General features: G+C 26.6%; 3 protein-coding genes across 3 annotated transcripts; 1 reads left to right on the top strand and 2 right to left on the bottom strand.

Moving 5' to 3' along the window:
• Positions 1-672: 672 nt before the first annotated feature.
• Positions 673-4,790, bottom strand: LOC108549727 (ATP-dependent DNA helicase Q5). The gene is made up of 13 exons (XM_017903213.1): positions 4,592-4,790; positions 4,344-4,468; positions 4,082-4,246; positions 3,834-4,010; positions 3,583-3,762; positions 3,390-3,495; positions 3,202-3,313; positions 2,897-3,124; positions 2,631-2,828; positions 2,426-2,546; positions 2,086-2,358; positions 791-2,015; positions 673-722 (listed from the first exon to the last, which is right to left on the bottom strand). Exons 1-13 carry the CDS (start codon positions 4,677-4,679, stop codon positions 673-675), a joined length of 3,048 nt encoding a protein of 1,015 aa, XP_017758702.1. The 5' UTR covers positions 4,680-4,790.
• A 467-nt stretch (positions 4,791-5,257) lies between these two features.
• On the bottom strand, positions 5,258-7,548 carry LOC108549712 (uncharacterized). Its single transcript, XM_017903198.1, has 8 exons — positions 7,466-7,548; positions 7,117-7,361; positions 6,834-7,060; positions 6,470-6,733; positions 6,216-6,407; positions 5,888-6,129; positions 5,468-5,791; positions 5,258-5,396 (listed from the first exon to the last, which is right to left on the bottom strand). The coding sequence occupies exons 1-8, from the start codon at positions 7,546-7,548 to the stop codon at positions 5,258-5,260; spliced, it is 1,716 nt and encodes a 571-aa protein (XP_017758687.1).
• Positions 7,549-9,801: 2,253 nt separating this feature from the next.
• On the top strand, positions 9,802-14,716 carry LOC108549725 (uncharacterized protein KIAA1109-like). The gene is made up of 7 exons (XM_017903211.1): positions 9,802-10,054; positions 10,181-10,324; positions 10,414-10,733; positions 10,801-13,076; positions 13,141-13,427; positions 14,029-14,332; positions 14,401-14,716. The coding sequence occupies exons 1-7, from the start codon at positions 9,802-9,804 to the stop codon at positions 14,714-14,716; spliced, it is 3,900 nt and encodes a 1,299-aa protein (XP_017758700.1).
• The last annotated feature ends 382 nt before the right edge of the window (positions 14,717-15,098 follow it).

Raw genomic sequence — 15,098 nt, 5'->3', positions numbered from 1 at the left:
ATTTAACTAAACAAAAATATAAAATACACCTTTAGCTAATTGTATATATGAGTTCTGTTTCCTTCAGTTCTATATTCTATATAATATATACAAACAATTATTATATTCCTTACACAAATACTGTAATTCTTGCCAATGAAATGATTATAATATAAGTATTTATAAGAATTGCTCAATAAATAATGTTTATAACAAAATTGGTTATTTTTCTATTAAAAAGTAAAGAATATTTAATAAATTTGTGTTTTGTTCAAATCATAAAAAGCAAATTAAAAATAAGGTTAATATTATAATATATTGGGTACTAAATAAAATTATAAACCATATTGTATAAAATTTTCATATATACGTATATGAAACATAATACACTTAATTACAGATTGAACTTTTAATTCTAGATATATATAAATAATGAGATACATTTTCAGGTATAAAAATTTCTAATAAAAAAAGCAATAATTATATTTCAAAATTTCGTGCTTTAATCTATATGTTTGTACTTAATTATCAATGATCGCTGAGATATAAAATAGTTTGTTTAACATAATGAATAAATTAGATTCCTAAATCAACTTATGATTCCATGTTTATACATATATATATACACAATTTTTTTGCTTAATGGTTATTATATTATTCTCAAATAAACACTTTTGATAAAAAAAAAAAACATTAATTTTGTGTCATATATTTCAGAACAAATTTCTGTATTCCCTCTTTATCTGAAACAATTACTTATTAATTCAAGTTGAATAATATGATTTAAAAATTTTTTAAAATTATACTTTACCAAATATTTTTTGAGCAAGTAGGGTATGATGCATCTCCCTACATGTTTTTGAAAATGTCGTTCGATCAGGAATACGTTCAGATGGATAATATTTCATTAAATATGATTTTAAAATTTCTACAGTCTTAAACTGAGTAGCTTTATCAGCAGTTACAAGTATCTTTTTATCTTTTCCTATATGATGTTTCAGACGAGTCTTTTTATCACATTTTCCTTCTAATAATTTTTTTGTTTCTGTATGTTCAGTTACTGTAGTTTTTTCTTTAGATTTTTCTTCTTTTACCATATCTTTTATTATTGTGTATACTTTTTTATTTTTAACATCCTGAGTTTCAATATTATCATTATCAATTTTATTATTTTTATTAACAAAAGTCTCATTTACACTAAATTCATTAATAGTAGTATCTTCTTTCACATTAATTATAGGAAATTTCTCTTCATTAAGTTTCACCTTTTTATTTAATTCCATATCTGAATTATTTTTAAATAGATCTACATTTCTATGCTTTCTTTTACTTTGGTGTTTTGATTCTATTGAAACCTTAATATTTGTACTATCGTTATTTTCCGCAACTGTAACAATGGGATTCGATTTTGCAGATTGTAAAATTTGTTCATAAACTGATTTCTTTGTAGGAGACTCTTTTTTGTTTTTGGAATTTTTTTTTCCAGGCTCCTTCAAAGACTTTTGTGGTTTTTTATTGCATAATACCATTTCATTTTCCTCATGAATTTTTCGTGCACAAGTGAAACCACTTGATATTTGAAAATCAGTAACTTTATCTTTTTCATTAATTTTTCTACTATATTCTTTTACACCATTACTTTTTTCAGCAGCACTATGTTCAAAAAAGAGGAAAGAATTTTTATTGATATTATGTTTTGGTTCTCTCATGTTAATGGCATCATTATCATCTTGTAAAGTGCTTGCTTTTAATGTATATTTCTTATTATTGTTGTTAGATTTATTTTCCAATAATTGTTCATTCTTTTTAAGTTCTAAAGCAGTCTTAAATGTAGGGCACGACATATTCTTATTTGTTTGTTTATCTAACATACTTCGATCTTCTATATCTTGTATTAAATAACTATTATTTTCTTCCTCTTTATTGCTATACTCGTTACAATATTCTGATTGCACCTTCTGTTTATTAGTTGCATTAAAATCACGTAAATATTCATGCAATGTGTTAGTACTGGTACATTTTCGTACCAAAGAAATCTGTATTTATCAAAAAATTCAATTCAAGTTACTGAACTATTATATGGGTAGAAAATACTAAATTACATACCAATTTAGACATATCAAATTTATATTTATTTGCAATTTTACTATTGCATAACACTTTATATTCAAGTTCGTATGCTATGTTATGTATATCAGCCTCCTGAATCTGTCCTTCAGATTCAGAAAAATTCTTCTCATAATTATCCAGTAATGCTGATTTTAATTGAATATAAAAATGTTCACGAACTTGAACAGCTAATCCCTTTATTTTTACGTCAGTACTTTCCGCTGCGCGAACATGAGATTTTTTTGCATCTTCACGATTTTGTTTTTTTAACTGAAATAGCATAATGATTGAATAAATATTAAAATAATATATAAACTTAGCTTTTATATATATTTACCTCGTTGTTTTTATTATTTCTTCGAATAGCAAATTGTTTTTCAATTAATTCTTGAACTTCTCGTTTATCTTCAGCTAAGAGCTTTTCTCTTGAAACTAATTTTTCTTCATATTCATTTTCACTGTATATTAAAATTATTAAGGCTGAGATAATTACAGTTTCATAAAAAATGTATGAAATTATATTTATAAGATATATTACTCACTCATGATCATACTTTGGTAAAGCAATGCCATTTAAATTATTATTAGATTTAGTTTGAGATACTCGTGATGTAGTTTGAGACAATTCAAATTGGGATATCCTTGACTGGACAATATTTTTGTCTTTACATACATCACACCTATCCTTGCATAATGGTGGACTATCTCCAAAATACTTAGAGAATACTGCATGTCTACATCTATGGAATGTATTAAACATATATTTATTAAAAAAAAAAATATTTATAAAACATATAATATTTCTTACTTCGTTTCAAGACAATAAGAAACAGTTTTCTCAAAATTTTTCCATCTTAATTTTACAAGCTCTGAATCTTTTTTCGTTATTTCTTCTTTAATAAGAAATGCAATAGGTGCATATTCTTCATTACTAAAATAAATTCTACAAAATGCTGGTTGACCATCCCTGCCAGCTCTACCAGATTCTTGATAATATGCTGCTATATTTTGAGGAATTGTCCAATGTACTACAAATCTATATATAAAATTATGTTATAACAATGAAATATCAATAAAAATGATATACACTTCCTATGAAATAAAGTAATTTACCTAACAGATCCTTTATCCACACCCATTCCAAAACTACATGTTGCTGCAATAACAGGTACATCACCAGATGTCCATTTATTTTGAACTTCATTACGTTCCTGATTTTTTAAACCTGTGGAAATAATTGTTTATATTTTACTGTTCACTCTATTATTACTATTTTCATAAATATTTAACATAATATATACCTGCATGGTATGCTAAAGTAGGTATACCAAAACTGGACAATTTATGTGCAATTACTTCAGTTGCTTCTTTTTTTCTACAATAAATAATGCCACAACTTCTTTTGACCTATAATTATTTTTTTTTTTTGTTTAACTTAGTACATTACATATACACATAGATACACATACTGATTTATTATACACCATGACTTACTTTGGGAATAGATTTGTCTTGAGAACCAAGAGTTTCTATAATAAAATTTTTTAAATGATCAAAGGGCTTATCCAATATTTCCAAAAACCACACATCATAAAAAAGATTGGAACGAAAAACAGGAACTGAGAATATTGCTGGATTTTTCATATTTAAGCACTGGAGTATATCATCTTTTACCTACAAAGATAAATTTGATGGTAATTATATTTCAAATTATTGTCAATACTTCAAATTTGTAAGATACTTACTTCTTTTGCAGCAGTAGCTGTTAATGCAATTATTGGAATATTGGGACATAATTTTTTAAATATTCCTAATTGTCTATAACTAGGCCTAAAATCGTGACCCCATTGACTCAAACAATGAGCTTCATCAACAACAAAATAAGATAATGCTTTTGCTTTCCTTAATTTTATTATTATGTCCTATAGAAAAATAATTTCAACAGTTACACAATATTCATTACAATATATATAATTATAAATGAATGATGTACTTGAAAATGCTGTTGTGCTCCCATTTCAGGAGTAACATATAACAATTTGATCTTTGGATAATTGGATGTCAAATCTTTCATTATTGCATTTCTTTCCTTAGTAGTTGTGTTTGAGTTCAATGAGTTTGCATTAATTTTTTTACTAATTAAAAAGTCTACTTGATTCTATAATAATAAATTAATATTATATAATTCATATTTTTTTTTACTATGTACATGTTTTGTATACAATGAATATTTTAATATAGGTATATATACATACTTTCATTAGAGCTAATAATGGAGAAAAAACAATTGTAACTTTATCTTCTTTCATTAAAGCTGGTAATTGAAAACAAAGTGATTTGCCAGATCCAGTTGGCATGCATACAAATACATCTTGTTGGCCTAGAAATATTTAATATTAATCTGTTTAAAAATACTAAAAGTGAAAAAGACTTTTCAGTGTGTACAAATAAATAAATAAACTACATATTTATTTGCTGCAAATGACATTAATAAATATTTAACCTTTGTATATAGCAGTGGTTGCTCGTTTTTGTATATCACTTTTAAAGTCATCATAACCAAATACAGCCTTCAAAACAGTTGATAGCATTTTATCTTACAATAAATTAAATTCTTTTATTATAAAAGTATAAAATCGTAATTATTATTATACTGAATTCGCAAACTACTCAAACACGTTTCTTATAGAAATTGTGCTACAACTATAAAAGCCCGCCATCATTGTTTTGGCAAATATTTCGTACATACTAGGGTAATAAAAAATTACTGATGACAGTAACTAAAATATTGTATAAATATTGTTAAAATTATTAATATATGCAAAAAATGTCGATAACCTTAAAATAATATTCAAGATAATCTTGAGAGGACTTTATTTATCATGATTAGATATACACTTTACAGTTATCTAAACTCTCTTTAGTTATTTTTTTTTATTTTCAATATCAACGAAAATATATGTTCAATTTAAATGGGACACCTTACATGTCTATATATGAATTTCATTCAAAGAATTTTTATGAAATAAATATCTTTTTACGCAATATAAAAAATATATATATTTTCAATATTATAAAATTTACTGTCAGAAATTTATGTACATAAATATTATATCATTATATATTATTGTTTTATGCCATAAAAATGCTTTATTACAAACAATACGATTTATTTATGAACATAATACAATGTAGAATTGTGCAACATATATAATAATAAATCATAGCGTTCAATCCATTCCGAAAAAGATATATCATCTACAGTTTTTTCAATAATTTCCATTACCTTTTGAACTGGTTGATTCACCCTATTAGTAATAAATCAATTAATATCTGTAATTGTAATTATAAAACCAATAATTATAATTTATACACATACCAAGCATTTAAAAGTTCATTAAATTCATCAATTTCTGTTCTTGTTTTCGTATTGATAATTTTTGATAACTTCAAAAGATCAATTGTATTATAATTATTTTCATTGTATGTTAATGCAGGTAAATGAAATAAATTTGTATTTTCCTCGTTATTTTCAGCTTCCAAAGTTTCGAATTTTTTATACAGAAGCATTGAAATTAAATTCTTGTAACACTCTATTAAAAAATATATTGGTGTCTGAATCCAGGGAAAATATAACTTAATATTTGAAAGTTGGGAATTAGTAATTGGAATAGAAGCTTCACTGAAGCAGCTTTTTGTATATCTGGAATATTTACATGATATATTAATTAATTTACATTTTTTATTTTCGATGTAGAAAATTCAATAATAAACTTGTATAATATAGAAGTAATCTGACCTATAAATTCCAATTTCCCCTTTTAACATGACTTTTCTTAAAGCATTAAGGTCTAAAGTATTATGAAATATATCCAATTCAGTAGTTAAATCACTTTTTAACATCTTAGTATCATAACCATCAGTTCGCATCATTATTATTTTCTGTAATTCCAAATTTATTTTTTCTTTTGTTTTTGTGATAAATATTGGTGCAGATTTTAAAATCTGTAATGACTGCTGTATCTCTTGTATATATTTTGCCTATAATTAGTTGAAAATTAATTCAAAAACGATTATATATGTACATTAGATGAAAACTAACACATAATTATACAATAATAACATACAATTTCAGTACGGGTGTTTTGAATTTCTAAAGTTAATTCTGTTAAATCGGATGCAAATATATTATTTTCATGCAAATCATTTTGTATTTTCTCAACTTCTTTCATTAGATATTTTTGTTCAACTTCTAATTTGTAGACTTCTAATGCTAATGCTAACCATTCACTTATGCGTACAGAATTATTTGAAGCTGTCTGAAATGAAAACTAACTTTAATCTGCAATTATTTTTAATGTTTAAGTAATAGTTATCATACTTCAGTCTTTTCTATAAATTCCATAACATTTCGCTGATGATTATTTGCTTTTGCATTATACAATAATCGTTTAGAAACCATAGAAATATGATGTCCATACATTTTGGTAATACCAATATTTATGTTTATATTATTTGAATCCATTGGTTGCATAATTTGAGATGCAGTTAATGTGTCTACAGCTTTTGTCACACTTTGGTATAAATGATGCCATAATGTAGGTATTTCAATGTGATCAAAATTACTTGATACTATATCCCACACCTATAGATTATAGGAGTACATGCTTACCTTTAGGTTATAAGAATATAATCTGAATAACAGTTATGATTATCATTATTTTAAATAGTACACAAATATATACCTCTCTTTTATTTGCCCTAGTCCAAAGACTTGTCACTACATTTGACATTTCCATTAATACTTTATGATCTACATCTTTACAAATTCCTGGCATTAAATGTTGATAAACTAATTTCATATTATCACAATCATGAAGTTGTGTATTAGTCTGATCATATTTCATCTTAAGTAAATCTCTTCTTGCTCTTTTTTCAGAACGCTTTGATGAAATATTTCGTACTTTTTGAACTAAACAACAATATGTATTAAATATGTACTTTATTGTATTTTCATTAATAACATACCTTTCTGTCTAACTGCAAAATCTTGTTCTTCATATTCTTTTTCTAACTTAGATATTTGATTTTTTATATCATTTTTATTCAACTTTAGTTGCAATATATTTCTCATACATTGAATAACTTTGTTAGGTTTATCTTGTTTTAAATGATATAGTAAAATATTTTTTTGTATTGTCTTTGCTTTTTTGGGATTAAATATAACATCAGATAAATCATCCCACATGAATCCAACAAGACCTGAATATAATCTATCACACAGAATATATAACTAATATTTAAAACATATAGTTATCATGCAATTAATATCATTTATACCATGCAATAATGAAATAATGTATAAAATTATACAAACGTTTTCTTCACTACATTATTGAATATTGTTGGTGGGCACTGTAAGTCATAAGTCCATGAAAATATATCTGTCGATTTTTCCATGATTATAAAATATTAATTATATCCACAATGAAGCATATCATGAATGTAATAAGAATTTATACATTTACGTCAAACTAAAAATTTAATATAAATATGATTTTAAATTAAATTTTTATATAAACATAGCAAAAATAAAAAATAAAAAAAACATACAAACCTAAAATTAATAAAAGGATAATAGATCGTTTTTAATTATTTCCATCATAATATAAAAATAAGAACTTTGATAAAAACAAATATAATTTAAGTTATTTGAACCGTTATTTGCAGACTTTATAAAGCATTTAATTACTCACGTGTCATTTTACAAATCTAAAACAAATAATATAAATTACATAAAAATAAAAAATCTTTCAAAAACGAAAAAAAGAATGTATAAATAAAAATGTTTTAAAAAATTAATTCTTTTCTAGATCAATTCTATTTAACCGCGCACGATATACGATTTTTATACGATGCACCATAGACAAAGTTTACGATAGATCTACATCTAAGATATCTTTATGTCAAATAATCTGAAAATTCACATCTCCTCACTATTTTTGTTATTTCCAACGTTATCCATTTACCATAAAATCGATTACAATAAGATTATAACATCATTGATGATCGAAATTAAAATATGTTAAAACCAAATATTATCCTAAAAAATAATGAAATTGATTCATGTACGAATCTTATATTAACAAGTTATTTTTTTTTTAATCAAATTACAAATTGTAGTATAATAAAAGTACTAAAATATCCTTTCAACATTCAATAATTCAAAATATTCGATAAAAGAAAATATGGTATGAAATAATTTTTGTTTCTTAGAACATAGTAAATTGCTTAATAATTATTATTCTATTAAATTTGATTTTTAATTATATAGAGATGTAGACGTATTCTTATTAAATTACTTTATCGAAATTTGACCGAAAAATTATATGTTTATACATTTTTTAAATTTAATTGTAAAAATATATTGTTATTCAATAATTAATTAATACAAGATAGTTATGTCTTAATATATAATTACATGGGAGAATTCTGTTCCCATAAAATAATAATAATTATAATTATTAAGGTGTAAACATAAATATATAAATGTAAACTTTTAATTATGATTGATCTATTCTATGCTATTGTGTAGATATAGGTATGTAATTTTATATATAAACATTGACACTAATGAATAAGTACTTTCCACAAATTAATAATAGAATGTATATATTTTTTTAAAATAATTTATTTTTATATACTAGATTACGATATTACACATAATTAATAGTATGATATTATAATGAAAATTATTGCATATATATATATTATTACTTTTAAAAATATTATATTACAGTGTACTATTTTGCCAATCTTCGAACTGCTTTACTGACGTAAATATTATAATAATAATTATTAAAATATTTGAAAAATGTAGTAGATGGCATTTTTTGAAGATTGTAGATATTAAATCTTGTAAATAGTAAGGCTTAGTATATCATTACCAACTCTATAGTTAGTGGCAGTAGTCAACTATGGTGTGGTTATGTGTGTTGCTGTCCATCGATGACAGTTCTGTGACATCTATTAAAAGTGATGTACTGATAAACATAAAACCATGAGTGACACAACAAAAATTGAATGTAATTCTTATATAAGTATTGAATAAAGGTAAATTAATTGAATAAATTAGTTCATTTTAACATTTATTCATGAAATTATATAATCATTTAAATAACTCAAAGTATCGATAAAGCTATAATGAAATACAAATTTTCTCTTTTATCTTTTATCTAAATATTTTATGTTGATAACAGATTTTAAAAAATATAATTTTTTATTCATTAATAGATAACATTTCACTGACTAATAACATTATGATAAAAATCAAACTATTGAATATATAAAATAGTATATTTAAGAAAATTATTGGACAAATTACAAAATATGTTTTTAATTATAGTTAGGTCATTAGGTTATGTTTACAAACTTCTTCTTTTTAAGATTTTTATTTCAATTATGTAATAACTTTTGAAAATTAGTGAAAATTTAACGATACTATCATAACAAATATTAAAATTGAAAGTGATAAATTATTATAGATTATTTATTGTGTATATTTTTGGAATAGGAAACAAGATACTTTAGGTATACAAAGGAAGAGTATTTATATTTCTATCATTTTCATAAATATATTGTTTTTATGATTTTAGTGATTAATTGCAAAATGGCTAATATTTCTTGATTCTGAAATAAAACATCAAAATCATCATGGAGGAGAACGAACTATATAATGCTACAGTTCCATCTTTCTCTGGAATTGAACCAGCTTTTTGGAATTATTCCGATCATGTCATCCTTGATGACCTTAAGATGGATAGTAGTTTTATATATTTACTTTGCTCATTAGTGTCTGCTATTTCATGGATCATTTATATAGCTTATTATAATAGCAGAGTCATTGGTTATATATTAACAAAATTATTAAATCGTTTTGTTATTAGAGATGGATATGTTAAAGTGGGTAAGAAATAAATATTGTATATTAATGTACATATATTTAGAAATTAATTATAAATTAATAATAATATTTTTATATTTATAAAAATAATTATTGTTATATACTTATAAGTGTATTGTTTATTTTTAGGGTCTTTTACTTTAAGTGCATTAAGTGGAAAAATAATGTTTAGGGATATAGTTTATATCACAACAGATTACAGTCTCAGAGTACAAGATGGTTGGCTTATATTTAGGTGGTGGAGGAGTTATGTTCCCAAAGATGTATCTGAAGGTATTCTATATCAAGTAAATTATATAATATTCGGCTGAAAGTATAATTCATAAATTTATATACAAACTTTTAATAATATTTTTGTTTAGATCTTTCACATTCCGATACACGACTTTCAGTTATGTTAAATGGTTTTGAACTGCATGTTTATAATCGCTGTCAGCTATATGCACAATTAGAAAAAACATTTGGTCTTACACCACAAATGTTTTCTGATGAAGAAAATCATAATATTAATAGTGATGATTGTGATGCAGAGTCATTTAATAATACTGCTCATGAAACGCGTCAACAGATAAATGCAATGGATGTTTCACGTCATGTTGATAATATTAGGAAAAAAGAAGCTCATGTTATAGCTCGAACATGGCGAGATTTAATACCTGTTATTAAATTGGATGTTTGCACAGTTAGTATATAAATAGTTTCTTAATGTTTTTCCATTTGGAGTTATTTAAAATGTTCTACTATTTTAGGGGAGATTGGTATTTGGTAATCGTTTAATACCAACGACCTTATCAATAACTGTGGAAGAAGCGCATTTTGTATATTCTACGAAACCGGCAGCATCTCGATATGATCATTTTATGCATTTTACAAAATGTAAAGCAGAAAATTTCAAAGTTATTTTAGCACCTAGTCCAAAGTATACAGGGATGGTGGATGATCCACCTAGATATATGGGAGAGGGATTCGTTGTATTAAGCTCAAACAACATGGAAGTTTATTATTATATGGATGAACCTGGATTTGTCCCTGAACATCCACAAATGATCCAGTTAGTAAATGGAGACATGGTTGAAGCTATGCCACCAATCTGGGGTATTGATATTAAATGTGGGAAAGGCACTGATTTTAGTTATGGACCTTGGGCTGATAGACAAAGAGAACATTTATTTAAATTTTTTTTCCCTAATGATTACCAACCATTGAAAGTTACAAAAACTCCCGTCACTGGAGAAAAAAGACAAGTTCAATCATTTGATATTAGATTGTCAACATTGAATGAAGCTACAATTGATATACTCTTTAGTAAAAACAGGGAAACAAATGCAGTTCATATTAATGTAGGGCCAGGATCATATCTAGAAATCACTATGCCATGGATAGTTTTACAAGATGGATATACTACAAAAATAACAGGTCAACTGTTACATTTAGAAGCAACTACAAGTCTACAATACCGAAGTTTAGTTGAAAGCGAAACATTAGAGTTTGGTGTCAAATGTCATTATCCAATAAGGTGGAATGATCATCAAGAATGGACATTAAATTTGACTGGGTGTAAAGCTACGGCTAATTTAGTTTATTCGCACAAAGAGTTTTTTCAAGATATGATTAACGATTGGGCCAGTAAAGTCAGACCTGACATTTTGCATTTTGTACCTTATACGTGGAAATTTAATTTATTATTAAAAGAATTTGAATTAATTACATTATGTAATGAATATAATTGGATTGATTGTTCATCACAGAATCAAGAAAATACGCACATTGCTTTTTGTGGGGAATTTTTTGAACTATCATTTGATCTTCCATTTGTGGATTATTTGCCCATTACAATACCTTTGCGTTTTTGGATTCAAGGTGAAAGTGTAGACCTCTCATTTTATTTACCCGAAGTCAATACAAGTCGTACAATTCTGTTAGCTTTGAATAAAAATGCAAAGATTATGACACGTGATGGATCACATATATATCTATCAGAATTAAATAAAAATAAGAAGTGGAGAAATGTTTGTCAAAAAGGAACAGGTTGGGTTGATTGTTGGTCTGTACCAATTGTGGCATTAAGTATCAATTATACATATCATCCATGTCCACCTTTAGGACCTACCCCACAAGCAAATATAACAACTCCAGAAAAAGAAGAAATTCTTTTATCTCCAATGAGAATTCCTCGATGCAGGAAATCACCAGGCCTTCAGTGGACAAGAAATGGTAGTCAGAAATTTGATCCGCAATCTATAGCTCCTGATAAAGTTAGTTTAGATCTTGAAATAGGTCCATCTATTTTGATTTTATATGGATCACTTTTAAAAAATTTTATGCACTTAAAAGAAAATCTATTTGGTGATTATCAAACATTTACTGATATGCAGCAAAGTCGAACAAATCCTACATCTATAAGTACAGAAAGGAGTAAAGACAGGGATGTGCAAAATAGTAGCATTGAATCTGTAGAAGATAAGGATGCAAAATCAAAACCGTTTGATCCAAGAGATTATCGACCATTAGAAGTAACGGTTGGAATTACTATGCATGATATTCAAGCACATTTAGTAAAAAATTGTGGCGAGTATGATCCCCCTTGCCCAGTTATACTCTTAGAACGATTTGGATTTGAGATGAAGAAGAAATACAAAGAAACAGAACTTCAACTACTTCTGTCGCCCGCAATCGCATTAATTACCGATAATGTTGTCCGTTCGAATAAAGAACGTCATTTAAATCAAGGCCATCTAATGTTAAGTGCATTGCAAGTCAGAGGACATGCAATGTTCAGTAATGAAGGAAGAAGCTTAGATCAAGAAACTTTGGAGTATGCATGGTTAATTGAACTACAATTAGGAAAATTAACTGGGAAAATGAGTTCTCCTCAATTACATCATCTTATTATATCTTTGGAAACATTTCTATTAATGGTAAAAAATAATGAAAACAGTTTACGTCCTCCAGATTTACCACATCATTGTCATCATGGTATTCCACCTTTACAATGTCCTGATAGTGATATTGACAAACATTACAGGTATGGAATAATTCCTTATATTTACAAATTTGTTGAAAATGTTAATATTATAATATTGTTACAGATGTCCTAGTTCTGAAGATATAAAATATAGAATGACAAGAATAGCAATAGATGCAATTGATTTATATTTCCAAGAAGTGGGAACTACCATTCATACTTGGATATCCCCAATTCGTGTATCAACTTGTAATCTTCATGGTCAACAAGTTAAATCTGGAGTAACTGGTGTATTACCAAGAATATTGATAAGACAATTTGTGTCAGCAGCTGATCATTTTGCAAATACAAGTAATACTAATACAGCTGGTAGTGGAAGATCACATAATAATGCAAGCAGTCGTATGTCAGGTATAACAAATATATATGTAGGAATGCTAGGGTTTGAAAGTGAATGCAAGGGAACACTTGGGCCTATCTAACTGATGATGGGCAATAAACAGCAGCCTAGGGTTCAGGCCGAATGTTTAGAGTGCTATCTGGAGTGCGTGCGGGAGGACGAGTGACCGCGTGTAAGGATCGGATGAACGGGATATTTATGTCAGTATCGAATGCAAGTGAAAAGTGAAATGCATCTGAGTGTTTAGGGTACGTGACCCACCGAAGGCGAGGTTGTGAGAAATGCGTGATTGAAAAAGAGAGCATGAGTATGAAAGAGGATAGTGTGCAAGATTTAAATAAGGGTGCAAGGACGTGAAAGAGGACAGTCCTTTACGGAGTTTTAAGTAAGAGTCGATGTGAGAGTGTCAGTTGCGTGATCATAAATCAGTTCAGCCTAGTCTTTTAGTTTATACCTTACTCCTAAGTCTTTTTTAGCTCATATATATATATATATATATGTTGGAATATACCAACATCTTTTATTCCTTATATTTGTCAATCAAAAGTATCCCTACACATATATGTAACTAAATATAAAAAATTAAAAGTAATGCAATTTATTTTATTTTAGGTGATGGGTCTGATATTTGGTTAGAAGTAGGATCTGTAGCTTTAGGACCAGTAATCTTAGAAGCTGCAATTTCACTTCCAAGTCCTGAACATAATTTACATTTAGTACAAAATAAGTATTTAAAACTACATGATGAGGCTACAAAACGTTTATGGTTCTTGTGGCCTCGAGAAAGTGGCGTGAAAGCAACAAAATGCGGTTGTATAGGCGGCTGTGCATTTTTTGGAAATAATCGAAATGGGCCAACATTTTTTAAACCAAGTTACCATGATTTTCAAGATGGCATAAATATTGCTGCATACAGGTATAAATTGCATATAAAATACTAATTTAGTAACAAATCATTTTTTACTGTTTGTACATATGCTTCAGAATTAACGAATCCGGAAAAGAAAAAGGTTTTGGGCAATCTATATTACACAATGGTCAACTGGTATTTCATACTTCGCCGTATAATTTACAAGATGTATCTTTACAAGACTATCCTTTTACTGGAGTAAAAGTAACTGCTACGCAGGATGGATCACAAACTTCGAAAAAAGGTGTTGAACGACCAAGGTCTGTGACAGATCATAATAAAGAAGAAACTAATAGTACAAAATTAATTGCTGCATCAGCAAGTCCATTCGCATGCAGTGGTGAACGGAAACTGCTGGACAGAAGATTTTCTTATACATCGATGCGGTAATTTTTAGAATAGCTTTGAAGCAGCTTATTAATGATTTGATTAATTTTTTTAAATATTGCATGATTGCATAAATATGCTAAACTCTGAACTTATAATATGTTCCTTAATACTTAGAATTCAGAACATGAAAATTTAAACGAAAATTATGCATAATAATATCAAGAAAGAAATGTTAACTTATATATCATTTATACTGCTATCTGTCAATGTAATTTTTTAGTGTATCTTATGTTTCAGTGGATTCTGTCTCCATGAAAATGTTCTGCTTCTTGTAAGCTTATCTTTTTGATATAGAAAATAATCTTATTTTTAAACATTTATTTCTAATATGCTATATTTAATATTATAGTCAAAAGAAAAGTCATCATCATATTTCACAGAA

This window comes from Eufriesea mexicana, unplaced genomic scaffold (genome assembly GCF_001483705.2).
Source record: "Eufriesea mexicana isolate 0111107269 unplaced genomic scaffold, ASM148370v2 scaffold2217, whole genome shotgun sequence".
NCBI classification, from domain to species: Eukaryota; Metazoa; Arthropoda; class Insecta; order Hymenoptera; family Apidae; genus Eufriesea; species Eufriesea mexicana.
Note: the sequence above shows the minus strand (reverse complement) of the source record. Positions and strands in the feature narration are given on the sequence as shown.